The sequence below is a fragment of the Clinocottus analis genome, unplaced genomic scaffold (assembly GCF_023055335.1).
Source record: "Clinocottus analis isolate CAN_PGR_092001 unplaced genomic scaffold, fCliAna1.0.p SCAF_1, whole genome shotgun sequence".
NCBI classification, from domain to species: domain Eukaryota; kingdom Metazoa; phylum Chordata; class Actinopteri; order Perciformes; family Cottidae; genus Clinocottus; species Clinocottus analis.
Window position 1 is genome coordinate 2,700,001 of NW_027175820.1, and position 12,335 is coordinate 2,712,335.

Genomic DNA, 12,335 nt, shown 5'->3' on the forward strand with positions numbered 1-12,335 from the left:
CATCACTCCGCTTGGAGCACTTTCCATTTACTCCACTTGCAGAATTGAACTTCTTCAGCAGAGCTGAAGTCAGCGATAGCTTCCTGCGAGGCAGATGAGCAACGGCATGAAGGGTCAAAGTTCACCGTTCACAGTAAAGGGTTCACTGGACATGGATGGAAATGTTGAGAAATACAGAAAACATAAGCTCAAGGGACAAATTTGAAAGATTAGGTGGAACCTCTTGTTTTCTTTAAGTGTCGGTGTTTACAGAGAAGGGGGGGGGGGAGATGGCGGAAAACGTTAAACTGCATTATCTTTTTAAGAGCTTGGCAGAATTGGAGCCATCTGAGGGGGGCAGGAGGAGGTGTTACTCCCTACCAACAGATTAGCGCTGCTTCACTGCGCCCTCCATCAGCCCACACAGAGCTCCGAAGGACCCGTCCTGTGACCGAGCAGCAGGTCGTGGGATAGAATTCCCAAGTGGCCTGGGAAAATGGCTGCAGACACACTAAATCGCTGCTTCGGCTCCATGAAATTTGAACCGTAATACTTAAAAGGCCAACAATATTTGTCGCAACAAATCCCGTTGATGCCGAACTGGAAAAATGTGCAAATCTGCACCAGGTGTGTCTACTCCGCCCGGGCTCCGACAACTATCCGGTGTTGCTCCACCCGTCTCCGGTTTTCTACATTTTCAGGCTGGTTTTGTGGATTTGGAGATAGTAACGATTTAATGTGATACTCGTTACCCAGAGAAGTTGGAAGGAGATATCGGTTTCTAAAACCTTATATTTACTATGAGCTAACGTTAGTAGAGTAGGTTAGCACGTTAATAACTAGCGCAAGCTCTTCTATGCTAAGCCAGCTACTGGAGGAATACCAGATGCATATACATGCTTTTTAATGATTGTTAAAGGATAAAGAGAGACATTGCTCTGCAGGAAAAACATTTTTTTCCTAATTTCATTGTCTTCTACCTCGTGGTTTACCTTTAAACGGTGATCTGTAGGCTTGGGCTAATATCTTTATAGTAGCCCAAGCCTACAGATCACAGTTTTAGCGCTTCGAGTGTGACACAAAAAGATGTGCTCTGATGTAGTTGATAAATGGTAAATCGATCTGTACTTATAAGCGTACTTTGAGGTACTTTTAAGCACCTCAAAGCGCTTTAACACTACATGACATCATTCACCAATTCACACCCTGACGGGAGGAGCTACCATGCAAAGTGCCACATCAATAACATCAATCATTCATACACATTTATACACCGTAGGTGCAGCTACGGGAGCGATTTAGGGTTAAGGGTCTTGCTCAAGGACAGATCGACATGGGCTAGCGGCGCCAGGGACGAAACCACCAGTCCTGTGATTGAAAGACGATCCTGCTCACCTCTGAGCCACAGTCGCCCCCAACAATATATGGGTTTTAAATGGTGGATCTAGATACAGAGGACGGATCAAGAGGTCAGCTCGTGTTCATTTGTCTCTAGAGCGATGAATGACAAGGACACCTGCGTCCTCTGCATGTGACTTGGCATTTGGGAATGAAGTAAATGGATGCAGAAGGCCATGTGTAAATTAGGGATGTCAGCACCACATGTAAGGCATCAATTAGAGCCTTTATTCCCCATTATTTGTTTTGACATCGTACGTCGACTAAGTTTTATTAATTATTTCTGTGATGACAACTCAAAACTAATTTGCATCATTTTTAATTTAACTGATAACATGTTGTCTTGGCAATTTGTTGGTCGTTTGAGTTTGATTTGTGACTGCTGAATAGGTATAAGTGTGATAAATTGAAGCACATTTCATGAGATAAATATGTATTGGGAATAATTTGGGTATGAATATATGATTGAAGCCAGCGATGCAACTGTATTGTAGTGGATTATTGTTAATGAGCGGTTCTTATTCGACAATTTTGCGATTGTCGAATGACAAAATGCTTTGTTGCTTATCTTTAGTACTACTTTTGCCTGATAAACCTGGCTGAAATTAAATTTCTGCAAACAAGTTTGATCTTTGGACCAAACGTCTTAGACTCACTTTTCATTCATGAGACTTATCAGCAGGTGACTTGCATATAAATGTCGACAGACAATCTCGTTTTACTTGGTGTTTAATGCAAAGTGGGAAAGAGTTCCTGTCGGGAATGACATTAACATGAAAGAAAAAAAAAGAGTTTTGTGTATCTGACTCTTTTGATAAGTGAAAGGGTTTGTTAATGATTTCATCCTGTAAGATTTTGCTCTGCTAGCATGGTAGCTATGCTATTAGCTAGTAACACATGCAATAGCTTATTTTTTGCTTCCTAATAGTTTTTTTTATTTTTGTTTCGCCACAAACATTACACACCTACTATTGTTGTTGTTATACTTTCTGTGACTTACGCCGTTGTAGCCGCAACTAGCTAAAGCTGCGTTCAAGCCAAAAGTCAATGGTGTTTGCTCCAGCTATTGTTAGCCATTGTTGGCAATCCCAGTTGCTAACGATGCGTTACACATATACAAACACCGTAGCTACATGTCAACAAAGAGATTGGACAATATTGTGTGTATGTAAGCAGGTAAGACAGAAGTGTTAATAAACAGCAAATTACTCCAGCATTTTTGTTGTACTGTTTCTGCACTAAGCAGCCATCTTGGATTTGAAGTTGGGGTTAATGGGGTTCGTCTGACTTTGAAAATCAGCAATGCGACTTCAGCCAGAACGCCCAGTTCAAAAGGAACATAGCATAGCGTGTATTAATGCTCATACAACACACGGACAAAGCAAATTGCTTACATCTTGAATACAACCAATTTATTTGTGTATTAAAAAAAAGAGGTTTTAAAACCTTATTCTCTGTGCTCCGTCACCTCCTCCTCTCATCTCACCCTGCCTTTCTGTTTCTTCCCCTGTGTTGCCTTGTAGCTCATGACTGTTGCGAGGTGGTGTCGGTCACCTTGTGTTCAGCCAGCCGAGGCGTCCCCCAGTCCTCCGAGGACCTGAAGCCCTGTCTGGGTCGCGTGGCTCCATTGGCTGAGCATCGATTCAGCTTTGTCCAGGATTTGGCTTTTGACATGGCCCAGTTCCTGGTGAGCATTTCCAAGTGAGCAGTAACATAACCACACAGACTGAGGCTTGTCACGGAGCGAGAGGAAAGTAGTTTCCATTGGAGACGAGTGATACAGAAATGTGGGCAAAGTGACAGTAAGACAAAAGAATGCCATGTTATTGTGTTCTTGCCTGACAGTGCTTGATGTCTCACAGTCCTTACCATTCAATTAATTAATTCCTTTCAGTGCAATTTATCATCCCATATAGAAGAATAATACAGAATATTCTCTACCAGGGAGGAGGACAAGATAATGTAACTGTCTTGCGTACTCAAAATGTCCTTTTTTGTTTTATCTGAATCATTTTTTTCTTGTCTGCACAGCTCAGCCCCAAATTGAGCTCAGCGCTGATAAATGCACAGGGATCTGTCCTCCTGCATTTACGTCTTACATTTTAGGCATGAGGTTTAATGCTCTTAGGCTGAGCGTCTTAAAGCGAGTGCTCCCAGTGGACTAAGCCTCCTCCTCTGTAAAAAAAAAACAACAACAATTGTGACTCATCGCTCTATCCGCCCTCCACGCAGGTGAGCACGGCGGGCCGGACCGACGGCCTGGACGGGGCGCTGCTACTGGACGAGTGTCAGATTCCCCTGCAGGAGTGCGAGCGTCTGGATGAGAGCCTGGCGCTGGCCCTCCACCACCTCGTGCTGCCTCCAGGATGGAGCCTGCTGGGGAACCGGCCACCCAACAGCACCGGTGAGGCTGACAGGCTCTGGAAAACATGTTGTTTCCTGACAAACACAACGTCAGACGGCGTGTCTCCGCACTAATGCACAAACATGCGAGCAAATTATAGCTGTACGGCACATAATGACACACGCGGCACCTCTGCTTGTGTGTGTGTGTGTGTGTGTCACATGCAATATATTTCACAGTGCTGACCAGGTCCCAATGAAACAAGACAGATTGATCACGCTGCATTATGTTGCAGCATTTTTCAATTTGGTGCGTGCGTGCGTGTGTATATGTACACCCCACGTCCCACTGCTAATTATAAAAAGTGCCTCCTGTTTAGCTTCTACCTTTTTTATAGACTACCTGGAAGCTGATTTATGTGACGTGCTCTCAACCAAGTCGAACACATTTCACGCTGACGTTGAGGCCCCGCGTCTTTCTGACCGCCACAGTCCAGGAAGTGAAAGTGTGGGAGAAGGCCAGCCAAGCGAAACGCAGCAGGAATTACCTGCAAGTTTATGATTTAAATCCACGATTTCCCCCGTCAAAATCTGCATAATTCGACAGCTAACGTTAGCTAGCGTGGCACCAAGTTAGCACTAAGTTAGCACACCATTAGGCCCGCAAGGCTGCTAAGTTTCAGGCGGTTCCTAGGTGGCGCTCTGTCCGTAGGTAGCTCTACACGCCATGGGAACATGAGTTAAATATTGATTTCATGGGGCAGTCCTACTTTGTTGTAGAAGCAGGACATATGTCTTGGCAAAAGACGATTTAAGATTTTAGCATGTGTCAACGTGGTGCTGGCTGGCATCTTATACTAACAGACAGACATGAACATAAAAGCTTGTCTCCACATGGACCGTCATCTGACTCGTGTCGCTGTGATCAAACGGAGCAGGGCCTCTCTGTGAAATGGCAAACACAAACAAAACGCACATTTTATATTACAATTTTCTCCAGCCATTGACTCCGACGACGTCGGTCGCTTGAAAGGAAGCCAGACGGGCTGACGTGGATGATAAACTCTGCGAGGTAATTGCCCTCTGTGAAGCAACATGAACAAGACTTTTTGGGGAGTAGTTTGAGCGCCGCCTCTGCCTCCGGCTATCGTTATATTGTTAAGATAACAGCCTGTGGTTTAAACTTGGACTAGGATGTTAGATTGGAACCAGCGGAACCAGCAGGATCTCTTGAAAGATTTGAAAGCCCGCACACTCGTTAAAGATGTTTTGTTTATCCTCTGTTTGGGGCCTGAAAAAGAAAAAAAAGTCTTCAAATCGGATCTTTGCCTGTGCATTGTCGATTTGGTAAGATCTTGTTGCTGTTGTGAGAAGCCACACGCACACACAGGAAGGCTCCTTTGCATTGAAGTCAGTTGTCATGTTGTTGATGTGGAAGGCGGCTCGCTGCCTGCTGCGGGTGAGTGATGTGCGCTCTAATGGGCTCCACTTCGCAATGTGTCACCGCTTCAACAGGAGAGGCCCGGCTGCGGTGAGCTGCCGTTAGTGGTAAAAGAAGTCCGACCGCTCTCCATTTATCCGGCCCGTCGGCTGATGGATAGCCGGCGGACTACAGGTGGAGGTGACGGTGGTTATCTCCGTCATCCTTCACGCTGGAGACGCGTGGCAGTCACTGATCTCGCAGTAGAACAGCCATTTATTGTCCGATTGGAAAGAAGCGTGCATGTTCAACATTCACTTCCAAAGGATCTGCTGCCCTAATGGTTCGACATCTTAATTATTTGCAATTCAAAGTGGATTCATGCTTCAATGCTCCAACATCAGGAGGCAACTTGGAGTTGAGCCGTTAGTCTTCCATGTTGAAAGGATTCAGCTCAGGTGCATCGGGCAGTCATGACCCGGTTACTCAAGATAACCCCACAGACCTTTGTGGGAGCAGTTTAATGTCACAACTATTTTCTCTGGACCATAGTTCCTAACCGGGTCATGAACTGTCACCTCACACTTGTTGGGGATTCCTGCATTGCAGCAAGTAGCTGAACCTGAACGTACATCCTAGCTGATACCCTTTTTTGTCTTTTTCTTTTTGTGTGGAAAAATATTTGTGGAAGTTTTGAAGAACCGCTGCCCCAACAGCAAAGCATTTCCTGCTGCCGTTCGGCACCTCACATTCCAGCTCGGGCCAAATGGAGCGTAGCATTTGACCCATTTGCTTGAGATCCATCAGGGGAAAGGCTGGTTCAGACTGTTTAATGGAGTGAAACCTCTCATCAGCAGACACAACCATCATTGTTGCCGTAATGGTGCGTAACACAACGTAGTTTCAAACGGGGTTGTCTTCTTTTTTTAAAACTTTTTTCGACTTATTTCATCTTGCAGTTGAAATATTTACAAGGCACAGTTATAAAGTCCTATAAGAAATCACAGGGGAGTTGAATTATAGAACGGTTTGTCATGAATTGTCCCTGTTGGCACGTCTAAATATCAGGTTTTTAGTGTGTAGAGACTTCTGGAGGAAGACAATCCTCAGTGCAATGACGAATGAAAGATAAAGACCGGCACGCAATCGCTCTCATAACAGAAGAAAATCTAGACTGGGCAACAGTCCTGCAGATGTTTTATCTCTCTCAGTCCTGCACTATTGGCCGTTATAAATAACCACGGACCAGCTGCATTCTGTTTGCATATTACTGACTCCGCAATACAAGACATCTGGGCACGAAGGTGGAGGTTTTTCACCCCCTCCAACATAAACAGTCGTCTGACGTACCAGTCTTTTTTATTTCTCACCGACGATCTGCGTGTTCCACATTGTAAAATCCCCCTTTTATTGAACTCTAGGACTCTCTTTCCCTCACTCTTTTAAACAAGCGTACCGCCCCGTCTCCCTTTTTTATCTCAGGATGCCCTTTTTAAATTCACAATACATTTGCAAGTGGGTCGAGCAATCAACCAGAAAAGATTGAGCGACTCCTGTAGACCCAGAAACACTTTAATACTCTCTCCCGGTAAACGCAGAGAGAGATTTAATTACACAGATTAAATTTGAGATGGTTCCCTGGAATAACCAACAGCCACTCATTCTGTCTGTAAAGCTAAAGGGAGTCTGTCTGAGCTCCTGTTGCCTTGGCAGAAAGACGGAGGGGGGTGTGTGTGTGTGTGTGTGTGTGTGCTTGTGTGTGTGCATCCATGAATATCCATTATTGTCATTGTGAATGTGATGTAAAGGGAAAAGTTCTCAGTGTTTGGTGGCGTTAATAAGAGCGCGGTTGATACATGGGCACAATAATGGACTCTGATTAAAAAAACGGGAGCGCGATGTGCACTTAGTGTTGCTCACCTCTCGTACTGCGTCGAGTTAGTCGCATGCATAATTGTTGTTTTGGCCGCCGTGATCAATTCATTATCCCGTATTCGATGCCGCGTCGGAGGCTTTTCCCCCACACTGACTGCGGTACGAGCGCTTTATGACGGTAGCACAAAAGAGCAACGGTCAATTGCCGCGTTGGCTTCAATCCTGAAATTACAGTATCGGCTTCCAAATATGTGCGTCGCTCCACCGTTTGATACGTTTTTACCAACCTGTAAAAGTGTAAAGGCTGGCTGTTTGTCACACGTGGACCCTGTTCTGGTTCGTATTAGACGATGGGGGATTGTTGCCAAGCTGCTGCGAGTGATGGCATGTCAGCACCGCGCAACAGATCGGCCGCCTGCACCGCCGCCCCTCCTCCGTTCCTTCCTCCTCTGTTTGCTTGTTTGATTGCCTCTGAATGTCTCTATTGATTTGCTGCATTTCTCGCCCTCCCTCTCCACCTCCTCGTCCTCCTCCCTCCTCCAGGCCCGAATCCTCAGGAGACCCTGCTGCACTTCTCAGCGCGTCGAGGTCTCCTCCGGGTGACGCGCTTCCTGCTGCAGCAAGCCGGAGCCGGGGACGCGCTGCGATTGGCCAACAGGCAGGGCCACACCCCCTCCGCCCTCGCGGCCCTGCGAGGACACGAACGTCTGCACGAGCTCCTCACGCAGTAAGCGCTCTTTGTTCATTGGCAAACGCTGCTTTTCCAGTGTCAGCGTTCAAAAACAATAAAAGTACTGGAGCAAAGTCTATAAAAGAGAACATTGCGATACATGATCTCAGTCTCCCTGTACAAACAGTCTCATGTTAATATATCACAGGGCAGATGGCGATGTTCCTCCAGGCCCTATGGGCAACCCTTGTTCGTCTGTTGCGTCACCGAAAGGGAAAAAAAGAGGAAGTATCCACAACGCCCACTGCAGCTTTCGCACTCTCAGCTGTGGCCAGATAGTTGAGGGCAAACAGAAAAGCGGTGGGCTGACAGTATTGTACCAGAGAGATTGGAAAGTATTTAGATCCCCTCGCCCCCCCACACCAAAGGAATTCTGTCGACTAATCAATTAGTTGCTTATTAATTTACAGATCTGTAAACTTCCTCCACAAAGAGTTGCACAAAAGCACCGCTTGAAGAAAGAAATCTTTGGCGACCGAAACGAGACGGCAGCCATGTAAACTATTCTGCTACACAAAAGCAACACAGCAGAAAGCACACTGCAGTGTTGTCTCTGCAGAGTTTAGTGGCGAGAGGATGTGTGCGTTTTGTTTGCAGTTGCCAGGTGTTATCCCCTTCTCTGAGTGACTTGTGAGGTCAAATTCCTCTCATCCCTTTTCGACTGACATGTTAAACTGCGGGAGAAAAGAAACAAACAGCTTCTTGGTAAATGGACTGAGGCACGGCTTAAAGTGGAAATAGACCCCCACCCCCCTTTAAAAAAAAGAAGAAAAAAAAAAGAAAGTATTTTAAAGCACTTCGCTTATCTGCTACAAAATAGTTTTCACTTAACTCAAAATGAGGACGCCACAAGCTGAAAAGATGTCTCCCACTTAGCCAGCTCTGCACATTGTGCCCGGGCGTGCATCGGAGTTGCTTTGCGGCTCCGCGGCTCCCTCTTTATGTGTCGGTAATTACATTTCCCCCTCGTGAGGAGTGAAGTCACCGGCAGCCCGGCTGGTGACCTCAGCCGCCGGGGGCCCCGCAGCTAAAGCAATCCACCCAGGATTACGCAAACAGATCCGCCTGACTGGGAGGTGTCTCCCCTTCACAGCACCGTCTTTATGAACCAAAAAAAAAACTCACTGCACACATACTTTCACCGTCAAACACTCGGAGCAAATGCAACAAGGGGGAGTGGAGTTTTCTCGGAAAGCTTATGGAGGAGGAGTGGTCTTCTAGTCGGGTATTGCAGGGCGTATTTCACTACAGGGAAGGGAAGTAACAGTTTTAGTTGACTGGCCTCAGAGTCTGAACCTTTTGTAACTCGGTACCAGTTTCTATAGCTTTGTTGATTGATCACCTGTTAGAGAAGACTGGAGCAACAACCGTTTTTGACGAATTGGCTTTCCCCTTCTGGAGATAATTTCATGGCAGCAATGTTTGGGGATTCTCCAAAGAGAGCGGAGAGGTTGACATCACTCGGGATGACCTAAGTGTTTGTTTTCGCGGCAGGGCCGAGACGGACAAAACGACTGAGACTGTCCAGCTGGTGTCCGCGGACGCCCGGGTCGCCTGCCACCTCCCCAGGCTGAACACGCACACTCTGACGCTGAGCAACCGCCCCGGCGACGACCCGCCGACCCTCCGGAGGAGCGTGGAGCAGCTGTTGCACTTGATACGCCACCTCCACGCCAAGGTGAGTCACGCCGCCGCTGCCCTTTTCCGCGCGCTAACTGTACCGCCGTTGGCTTAATCCAGGAGCTCTGCTTGGCTGCTGAACATTGTTGGATTGTTTGTCTTTTCGTTTTTTTTTTTTTTAACCTTCAGGCCTGAAGTTTGTATAACCGGTGAAACACCTTGTGCAATCACAGAGTTGGCGATTGATAAGAAACGAGAGAGCAGCTCGGTTTGTTTCCCTGACGCTAGCGTTTATTATCCTCTTCTTTTTTTTTTCTTCCATATTCTGCAGGGAGTTTCTGCACTGGAGCTGAAGTTCGAGTCCCTGCACACGGCTGCCGAGTGTTGTGATGGTGCAGAGACGGAGCTAACCTGCGCCGAGCGACTCCAGCAGCGGCCTGCCGCGGCCTTCGAGTGCCCGGCTGCGACGCGAGGAGGGAGCTGGGTGGAGAGCTGCTCGGTGGAGAGCCGCGGCGACGGCGTTGATTGCGGACATGGTGGCACCGGGGAGGCGGAGAGGGACTGGAGTTCGTCTGTGAGCGCTCCGACGTCTGAAGTGTGGCCCCGGGAGCATGGCCTCGGCCCCCCGGCGGACTGGGTGTGTCTCGACTCAAACACTGGGAGAGATCGCTGCCAGACGGAGCAGATCGCTGTTTCCCCGCAGAGTCCGTGTGAAGAAGGGCTGAGCCTCACCGTGGGAATCCCGGCGCCGGCAAGCGTCCATAAGCGGGCAGAGGAAACCGATAGAGAAGAGGCCGTGATCTGGGAAGGAGAGGAGGCCGCGAAGGGAGAGGACAGATCACAGCAGGAAGCTGAGGACTGGAGGGAGGAGGCGACGGACTCTGAGTCAACCGATCTGATAAAGCACTGCGGAGACACGAAGGCGTCGGTCATGGGCCAGGCGCCGTCATCAGAGGGCTCAGGGGTATCCGACACGTCCGATTCTGAAGCGAAGGAGTGCTTTCTGGAAGGTGGGAGACGGAGCCCGGGGCCCGACGACGCACTCTCTTTCCAGGAGGAGCAGGAGGAGGCGGCGAGTGAGGGGTTAACAGACCCTGTGTCAAACCCGGGGGGCCTCCCCGACCCACCGCCGACAGCGCGCGGCGATGTAATCAGGGAGCCTGAATGCGCCGCTCCAGGTCTCCCGATAGAAGGCCTCCGCGAGGGGGAATCTCCGCCAGACATAAACAGCCTGGAACAAAACCAGGAAACAGCTGGCGGGGATTACGCCGCGGATGAGCCGCCGTGGGGCTCGGCTCTAGGAGCTGGGAACGGCACTCGAGCAGCGAGCGGCGGAGAGCTCGGCGGCGGAGACGCGGCCGAACCTGGAACCGGACACGGTATCGAAAGCCCCCGTTTGCCCATGGAGGAGCCGGACGCCGCGGCTGATAACCGGACCGCTGGCAACAGCGCGGGAGATCCGTCGCCGGGAATGACGTCCGGCTCGGGCGACAGACCCACCGATCACAGCTCGGGGGCGGCCCACGGCGTCTCCAGCGACGACGACGGCAGTTTCCGGTCGGTGGGAAGCTCCACGACGGAAATATTCCACCCCACTCTGGACGGCGCCGGCGTGGAGGATCAGGAGCTGCTTCAAGCCGCAGCAGCAGACCCAGACTTGCCAGGGTTCACGATGGAGGAACCAAGCGATTCAAACCAGAGGGAAAACGACGAGCGCGCGCCGACCGTGGACGCGGGTCTCCCCCCGGCCGGTGCGCCCTCAGCGGCGGGCCAGGCCGGCACCGAGCCCGAGTCACAGCTGTCTCCGAGCCGCGACGCAACGGAGGCTTCAAATCCCGAAGGGCCAGGAGAGAAACTCGACCCAGAGCTCCCCGAGGAGAAGGATCTGTCGCCAGGGCCGGCGGCGTCCGAAAGCGAGGACGCCAGCGACCCCGAGCCGAACGCGGGGGCCGAGCGGTCCGCATCGGAGGTCGCCGGTGGGGTTTTGTTTGAACCCGGTCCGTCTGCCGCCGAAGATAGCAAAGCGATTCGCCATCAGTCAACAGAGAGACGTGACGACTCCGCAGCTGAAGGGAGCGGCGGCGCGCAGCCCGAGCAGGATATTATTGAGACAACAGCGGCGGAGAGGTCGCCCAATGAGGATGAGGACACGGGAGGAGCGGCACCTTCTCCCCCCGCCGCCGCCGAGGTCACCGAACACCCAAAGACTCCCGGAGACTCGCAAGACCGCAGTGCTGCAACTCAAGGTGGGCAAACACTTATTTATTTCAGTCGCTGTTCAGGTTTGTTCCAGCTGCCCCCCCCCCCCCCCACTCGCATTCATCATCGCGCCAATATGTTTGTCAAAGTCTTACTCCTAAACAAATGTACTTAATCAAATCCACTCGTCTGGTGATTAATGGCGATAACTCCGCAATCTAAATGCAATGTAGCTCACCACGCCAGAGCTTTTCCTTTGACGTCCCGTTGTGATATATTGCTGTTGTGAACACATGCTGTTTTGGCGTTGATTGTCTTCTTAACGAGGATTTAGCTGAGCAAAACTTTTTCGCGTTTCATCTTTTAATTAAAGAAAAAGATGGTTGTTTATGAAACGCTTTCCCCTGGAAATGCGACTTTAGCACAACGGCGTTGGAACGGATTGTGACACGTTACGTGACAGGAAGACGGTTTATATCTTTGATACCTCGGGCTCCGACATTTCCCTTTTTCATATTCATATGTTCCCTGTTAGTTCTCATCTCCTGCACGCAGGCACACTCACTCTGGCTGCAGCACACAGTGTGTGTGTGTGTGTGTGTGTGTGTGTGTGTGTGTGTGTGTGTGTGTGTGTGTGTGTGTGTGTGTGTGTGTGTGTGTGTGTGTGTGTGTGTGTGTGTGTGTGTGAGTAAACACAGTCACATTACCGGGGCATGTGACCGAGTCTCAGACGCACAGTCAGGAGGCTGCCTTCTCTTTTAAAACAAACAT

General features: G+C 49.5%; 1 protein-coding gene across 4 annotated transcripts in view; it reads left to right on the forward strand.

Annotated features, from left to right (window-relative positions):
• The window catches only part of si:dkey-172h23.2 (uncharacterized protein LOC393772 homolog), a 96,917-nt gene that overhangs the window by 22,138 nt on the left and 62,444 nt on the right, over positions 1-12,335 (forward strand). For all 4 annotated transcript variants that reach the window (XM_068576721.1, XM_068576738.1, XM_068576712.1 and 1 more), the window contains 5 exons: positions 2,901-3,064; positions 3,610-3,781; positions 7,559-7,742; positions 9,240-9,423; positions 9,697-11,611. In XM_068576721.1, coding sequence (XP_068432822.1) covers positions 2,901-3,064; positions 3,610-3,781; positions 7,559-7,742; positions 9,240-9,423; positions 9,697-11,611 — 2,619 coding nt within the window. The remainder of the gene's footprint in view (positions 1-2,900; positions 3,065-3,609; positions 3,782-7,558; positions 7,743-9,239; positions 9,424-9,696; positions 11,612-12,335) is intronic.